This window comes from Egretta garzetta, unplaced genomic scaffold (assembly GCF_000687185.1).
Source record: "Egretta garzetta isolate BGI_Z169 unplaced genomic scaffold, ASM68718v1 scaffold147, whole genome shotgun sequence".
In the NCBI taxonomy this organism is placed as follows: Eukaryota; Metazoa; Chordata; class Aves; order Pelecaniformes; family Ardeidae; genus Egretta; species Egretta garzetta.
Window position 1 is genome coordinate 523,434 of NW_009260173.1, and position 7,709 is coordinate 531,142.

A 7,709-nucleotide genomic window follows, 5' to 3' on the forward strand; every position below is an offset into this window, starting at 1 on the left:
GAAAAAGGGGGGGTGGGGTGTGGGGGGGGGAAATATCCCCAGATTTTAAACGGTTGGGGGGTATTCTCGTTTTCATGAATTTGTAGAAAAAGAAAGAAAATCGGTGCAATGGTAGAGGAGTGTCTCTGCGGAGTGGGCACCAACTGACTCTTTGACTGGAACCCCTCATAAGTCTTGAAAGTTTTCTTGACAAAAGTAATTCACTTATTTACTCATAAACCTTCTGAGATAAGGAATATCCAAAAAAAAAAAAATGCGTGTAGACCTCTCTTGCCAGATGGACACTATCTGATGGACTGAGTAGTTTGGGTCTTCATTGATAGGTAGAAAATGAACCCAATGGCAATAGTTGTTCTCACCTTTTTTAAAATTTATTAGGAATTAGGAAGGGTGAAAGGATGACATGTTTCTGCTGGCTTTTGTCCCTCGGGATGGTGACACTGGTGGATCAGTAGCTTCCATTTGAATGGATTGCTGATGGCAGGGTCACAAAATGCTTTTGAAAAAAACCCAACAAGACAAATAATTGCAATTTGATGCATTATCTGGCAGGGATGCAGGTGGGTGTTTGTGGAAAGGGGGATGCTGCTTATGTACGGAACCCAACAGACAAGCTCTGAGCTGATGTCTATTTGTAAAACCTCGATAATGAAAGAATTACAGTGATTTACGTACAAATACAGTGAGTCTTGTTCTTCATCTCTACATGATCTGAAACTAAGGAGATGTCCAGTTCTGCTGGCAGCCCTGGGGCAACAGCAGTTTGCTCAGACTCGGTAAGTCAGTGCAGTCCTGGGGCAAGCCAGCGGGCTCGTCCCTGCAGAGAGAATCCCGTTACTCTCTGGGCAATCGACAGAGGCAAGGCTAAGATGCGATCGCGGTCCATGCTGGTGCCCGAGGTCTGTGGGAGGTGCAGGGAATTGGCATGCCAGTGTTCCCAGATGAAGCGGAGTTGCGCTGAGATCAGTCCAGCCACGGCACTTTGTGCGCTGCTCCCTTTCTGCTGGAGACGAGCAATTTCTACCAAGCTCATTTTTAAACAGCAACTGAATTTTGAACATTGATGAATGATGTGCCAAAGAGATGCAGCGAGACAAAACCGGCCAAAAAGCCCTGGGATGAGAGGCGTCTTGTTTTGCTTGCAGGAGGGAGCTCAGGAGGGGTGTGCAACCAGGGCTGCCACCCCTTCTGCTGCGAGCATCCCCCCCCCCCATCAATGCCCCTATTGAGCTGGGAGCAAGTTGGGTGGCAGAGCTTGGCGCAGCAGCAAAACTTGTACATCTTAATTAACTTTTTTTCTTCAAGTGAATCAGCTCGAGTCCAGGAGGGGAGCTGAGAGGCATGTAAGGAGCATTAACATTTGAGGATGAGAACCTGGGAGTGCTCCCCCAGACTCGCCCGGCTTCGTGGGCGCTATGTGCTGCTGGGGATCATCATGGGCGCAGTCATGGCAGGTAGCTGGGACCGCACGGTGGGTCCTGCTCTTCCCTGCCCCTTCCCCAAGGGCAGCCCCTGCCCCGGCAGCTCCCAGCTGCTGCCTGCCAAGTGGAAGGCTTCAGCCGGAGGGAACAATAGGCGGGTTTATCCTCGAGTCAGCGCGGCTGGCTGGGAACGGCATGGCAGAGGTGATGAACTCCAACGAGGAGAGGGGAGAGTGTTGACAAATTCATTTTAAGCCAGACTGGGCAAAGGACCAGAACACGCACTGCGGGGAGCCGCTACTACAGCCTGCCTGCGGGAATCATTGATAACACGGCCCTGGGGACGGATTTTTCCGCACTGAGGGAAAACTGGGAAGAAGTTTTCCCCGATGAGTCAGGGAGGGAGCAGCAGCCCTGCGGAGCTGTGGTCCCGGGCAGGGAGGAGGGAGCGGAGGCAGCGCCGGGTTCGATGCTGTCCTGCAGGCGCAAGGGTTTCCTTGGCAGGCTGCTCCCGGGGATACGGGGAAGTGATCAAACAAGTCTTTCAGTAGCCAGGCTTGTCAAGACGCATATTAGAGGGATTGTCCACTGCCGTCAGCCAGACGCTGAAATCGAGGCAAGGTTTGGAATTTCGATGTAATTGGAACCATATTTCGGTGCGGCGGGGCCGGGGTAGCCGAGGTGGGCTGAGTCAGAGAGCACAGACGTCTCTCTAAGCGACGATTTGGCATGGAAATAACGGAGCCTGGGCCAGTTTGCACCAGCTGAAAGTTTGGCTTTGTGATTTCCAACTTTTTTCGGTTGATTCTTTCTCCTTGTCCCTCACCCTGTATATGTAAAGGCAATTAAATGCTTTCATGCAGGAGCAAGCTACCATTACTGGATATGGTGGTGAGGAGGGGAATGGCGAGCCTAACTCCCCCCCATCCTACCAGCCCTCGCTTTCCCCCCGGGGCAGGACGAAGGTGCCAGGGTGGGCTCCTGCGCCGCAGGGCCCTGCAGCAGCCACATCAACAAAGGCTCATTGACGGCAAGCCGAGCTCCCGCCGGGACTGGCGCTGGAGTTAGCCAACAGAGAGGAGACCCGCAGGTTAATTCATGCTAATGCCAGGCAGGCTGGCCCGTTTTGGAGAGAGCTCAATTTGGGACGAATTTGGTGAATAGCAAGCACGGCTGGAGGAAGACTTGGTGGTTGGGCTGCAAACTCTACTTTTGTTAACTTTGGTAGCATCCTGGTTTCAGCCAGGATAGAGTTAATTTTCTGCCTAGTAGCTGCCATGGTGCTGTGGGTTGGATTTGGTACGAGAGGAATGCTGATAGCACCCTGATGTTTGAGCTGTTGCTAAGTAGTGCCCAGACCAGTCAGGGACCTGGGTTTTTTCAGCTTCCCCTGCTCTGCCGGGTGCACAAGGAGCTGGGAGGGGGCACGGCCAGGACAGCCGACCCCAACTGGCCCAAGGGCTATTCCAGACCATAGGGCATCATGCCCAGTATAGAGACTGGGGGGAGTTGGCCAGGGGGCAGCGATCGCTGCTTGGGGATGGGCTGGGCATCGGTCAGTGGGTGGTGAGAAACTGCATTGAGCATCACTTGTTTCGTATATTGGGGGGGGGAGCGAGCAGCTGGGTGGGTTCAGCTGCCTGCCAGGTTAAACCACAGCAGGTAGGCAAGCGGGCAGCATCTGGGTCAAACCCAGCATCAAACAGGCTGCTGTCTTTTTCCCTAAAGAGATCAGCAAGACCTTCACAGCAGCATTTGGAGTTTCATTTGTGCAAATGAAGACTCTGCCTTGGACGGTGCAGAGCACTTCTGATGGGCTGAAGTGATGATTCATGTATTTTGCTCAATTATTTGTTTTCCCTCCCTCTGCCTGGCAGCCAATACTGCACATAGTGTTGGTGCTGCTGCCACAAGTGGGGCATGGTGTTCGTGTTGGGAATCCAGTCTCAGTTGGGCTGAGCATCCTCGGCTTGCTTGCTACACCTCTGTCTCAAGCCCAGAGGCAGTCGGTGGCCTCACAGCCCATATCTCATGCACTGACCGTGGTTTGCCCACATCCATGGCCAGGGCTGCTGGCCACAAACCATGGCGATGGTGAGCCAGGCTGAGGGGGGAAACACTGTGCTGGCCAAGCCAGCGGCAACTGAACTCCCAGCTCCTGTTTGACCACATCTTTGCTGCTTCTTAGAAAGCTGAAAGGCTGCAGTCAGCTCCCGGTGGGGTTCGTCACTCGGTAACACCACCCGGCTGGGAAGGAGCTCTCTGAACCTCGTGGGCTGATGCAGCCGCTCTCAGCCGGTGCTGTCATGCCTGGTGGGCTGGAACGGGCATGGGCGCTGCTGCTGCTCGTTTTCCCCATCAGCAGCTCAGCATCTGTGCCCGGAATCGGCTGAGTCTCATAGAGCAAAAGTACCCATTCTGCTTTTGGTGCAAGTCGGTCCCTAGGCTGATAAATATCTGTCCTTCTTCATGTCCTAAACAATAAAAAAATGTTTGGTTTTTTTTTAAGAATTTGGATTACTGAATAACTTCATCAGGTTTTTAGCTGGGATCCCAAATTTTAAGTAGCTGTTCACCATGGAAATACTGACCAAAGTATTACTTTTAACTTCTTTATATTTTGGGGAGAGGTGGAACATGGAAAAAAGTCAAGATTTTGCACTCAGTGAAGAAAAAGATGCCCTGGCAGAGTAAAGGGAGATCTCTTTCACTACCTCCTCCGCTTCGCGGTGGTCGTTACACGCCCAGATTGAGCAAGCTGACTTGCAGCTCTCAAAGCTCCCTCCCTTGCAACCCCAGCAGGGCTTTTCGGGGGGGTCTGGCTGCGGGCTGGGGGTCGGCAGCGAGCGAAGGGAGGCTTACGGGACCCTCTTCTGCTTTGTCCTTACCTGTAGCCCCAACGTGTGTGCGGTGCAGAAGCTGATCGGCACGAACAGGAAATATTTCACCAACTGCAAGCAGTGGTACCAGAGGAAGATCTGCGGGAAGTCCACGTGAGTACCCAAGCGCCGGCCAGGGCCTCCCCGAAGACCCCGTGGCAGAGGTGGGCGCTGGGCGGGCGAAGCGGACGGTCTGACAGACGGTCTGACAGACGAGAGCTGGCGGAGCCCGCGGCATGGGCTTAACGTGCTAAGAGCGGCTTTAGCCTTTTCTTCCAAAGAAAAAAACGGTTTTAGCCTTTTCTCCCAAAGAAATGCTCGTGCCTTGTTTTTTCTCAAATGGCAAACGTGACCCTGAAGCTCTTAGCTTTTAAGAATGGCAATTACCATGTAATTACAACCGTGATGGTCTATTCTAATTGCATTTCGATGTATACTTGCATAGCTCTCAGTGCTGTAATGAAGTGTGTGCCAGATGTTTTCTAGTACTTAGCCGTGTCTCTCCCCACGCTAGGCTCAGTGCTGCCTAGCTAAAAAAAAATGAAAGAAAAGGCAACCCAGAGCTGATGGATGTTGGAGAGAATGTAAAATTCATCTACACGTGTTTGCTTTGGAAGGGAAAACAGAAATAAGGGGGAAGAGGTATCGGGTTTAGCCAACACTCTCTGATGACTCCACCAGGAAAGTTAATCAGACTTGCAGGCCAATTCCACGTTTAAAATTGCAAACAATAATATTCAAGTAGCTGTTGCACAAAGTATCTGTGTGAGCAGCCTCGGGACATTCTTTTGAAAGATGTAGTCGGCAGATAATTAAGGATATGCGTGCTTGACTATCTGCCAGGCTGTAGATCAGGAGTGGGGAATCTTTTTCCTTGGTGTAGGCCAAACTGGGCTTTCAGGCACGTTTGCCAGCCCACCCTTCAGCACGCCCCACCGTCTTACCCCATATCACTGCAAAGGTGCTGGCCGTGGGGAGCAGAGCTGTGGGCCAGGTCTGGTCCTGGATCTGCAAGGTCAAGAAGAACAAACAGCAGAAAATCACCTCGCGCGTTCCTGATACGGGCCAACGCAATTTGTGATCAGGTCTGTAGGATCATGCTGTTCTTTACTGCAGGTGACGTAAGCTCTGCTTCCGTAGCCAAGAGCAGACTTGGGGATCTTTAGCTGTGTTGCCTTTAGTTTGGTTGCCTTCCTGGGTTTCGCTGTGATGGCTGGCCGGCGAGGTTCGTTGCCTGTCCCTGGTGTTGGTACTGCGAGGAGGGCACCAACACAGGAATGGTCCCCGTGCATGGCTTCTGCCCTGTCATGGTGCTACCCATGAATTTGGCTAAAAGAGGAAAATCCTGTCCGTCATGCGGATGTATTGCAGGAGGTGCCATATAGTGAGCAGGTATAGTGGTTTCCCCTGTGTCCAGTTGTCTTTATAGGAAAATAAAAAAGAGAGGCAATATTGTAAAAACAAATACACCACCACCCCCAATTCTCCAAAGCCACCAAACCTGGGAAGACTTATATTGGGTGATTAGAGTTCAGGCTCTCATCTTGGCCGAATGGTGGCTTTTTTGGTGTAAAATGGACAAGATGGTAGCTTAGTAGGTCTCCGCAGAAAGCACAGCGCGGCTGTGGGTGTGGGTAGCTTGGCTGTGGGTGTGGGTAGCTTGGCTGTGGGTGTGGGGTAGCTTGGCTGTTAGAGTCACTGAAAGGCAAAGCGGTCCAGCCAGGGGTTTCTTCAGCTCTGAAGCAAAGGAGAAACCAACCTCAAGGAATGCAGCTATGTTTGGCAGAGACAAACTCATCTGCTTATCTCCAGAAAGAGGTGGAACGACGGGCATCTGGCAGCATCTCATGATCTTGTTGGAGGAGATGGGGTGATCTCTTCTAACCTCATTTTCTCTGCTTTTACCCAAGCGTCCAATCCAGTGATGCATTGCTGAGAGAAAAGCATACTCAGCATTAACCTGCCTGTTAACCTATGAGATAATGTTCCCATTATACATGGAATTTGCTCACTATTCTTCACTTGGCCTTGCCTCGACAATGGGTGTTATTGTCTTCTTCTCTCTTCTGAGTCATTTTTGAGCCTGGGCCCTACTTTGCCCTTTAGCAGTGCTTGTGCAGAACAAAAGACACGTGCCCTGACTCACATTTTCCGGAGGACCCTGGGACAGCTCTGATTACAAATGTTTGCTGGTGATGGCTCCCACTGGATGTGGTGTTCCTGGCATATGGAAGCAATCAGGAGCCATTTGGGCCATGAGGAACATGATGCGTTATGCTGAGGCGGTCAAATTCTTAAACCAGTGTCAGGGGCCTGATGCTGTGCTCGGTGCATCAGCACCCAGGAGAGTGCGTGGGCACAGTTAATGGTGCTCAGCACGAAACTGGCCCATTGCGTGGGACTGAGCTGGTCCATGAGAGGTTTTGGGAAAGCCAGATGGCCGTAAATCCCAGAAGGAGTCAGGATTTGGCATGTTCATCAGCATAACTGGCTGGATACAGCCTTTGCTTGGGATCTGTAGTCAGAAGTCTTCTCCTGAAGCTGAGTGCTTGGTGCTCCCGTTGGCAGGGGGATCCGCGCCACCAGCCTGGGGAGATGGTGAAGCTGGATGAGCGTGGTCATTTCTCTCCTCCTCCTAAGAGGCCTTTCCCACCAGTGAGAAGAGCAGTCCTGGGGTAGGAGATGCTTGACCCATCTCACCTGCTTCATGCTTGACCTGGCTGTTACCCTCCGTATTTGCTTGAAGGGTCAGTGGTGCCACAAGTTGGACGCGTGTTGTGGGTGCAAATACCCGGCTCTAGGAAGGCAGTTTTGGCTGCTTTGATTTCTTTTCTTTTCCCGCTCTGAGCACTGTTTCAAAGCGGTAGTGGGGAGGTCGGTCGGTGAGAGACCGGGCACCGCAGGGAAGCAAAGCTGAGCTCTGCAGGTGGCTCAGAGTGGAGATGTTCCACCCCGAGCGAGGAAGGCAGAAAAGCTGCTGCAAGCCCGTAGCAGTAAGCGTGGCTTCACTCTTTCTTGGATGATCACGCTGGGAGCGATAGGTGCAGCAAGGAAAGCCATCTCAAAAGGCGCGGACGTGCCTGGTCTTCAGCCTTCTCCCCCAGTGCCTCACCTTTCGGTTGCTGCTCCAGGCTCACGGCTGGGGTTTTTCACAGCCACCCTGGGGTGCAGCAGGCACCGAGTTGCTCCGTAGCTCTCCCCAGAAACAACCAGGGTACGGCCGTAGGGCAGGGGCTTGGTGGTGGCCTTGGCAGGCTCGCTTCTCGGGCAGCCCCTCTGCGCCAGGGGGGGCGGGTGCTCTGCTGGGGCTGGGTGTGCACCACGGAACCTTCGATGCGTGCATCAGAAAAGGACTCGTACCTCTTTGTCTGCTTTTTTTTTTTTTTTTTTTTTTTTTTTTTTTTTTTTT

At 52.3% G+C, this 7,709-nt stretch overlaps 1 protein-coding gene across 1 annotated transcript in view; it reads left to right on the forward strand.

The window, feature by feature from the left end:
* The window catches only part of TGFBI (transforming growth factor beta induced), a 54,316-nt gene that overhangs the window by 30,830 nt on the left and 15,777 nt on the right, over positions 1-7,709 (forward strand). Inside the window, exon 2 of the mRNA XM_009641756.2 lies at positions 4,316-4,414. Coding sequence (XP_009640051.1) covers positions 4,316-4,414 — 99 coding nt within the window. The remainder of the gene's footprint in view (positions 1-4,315; positions 4,415-7,709) is intronic.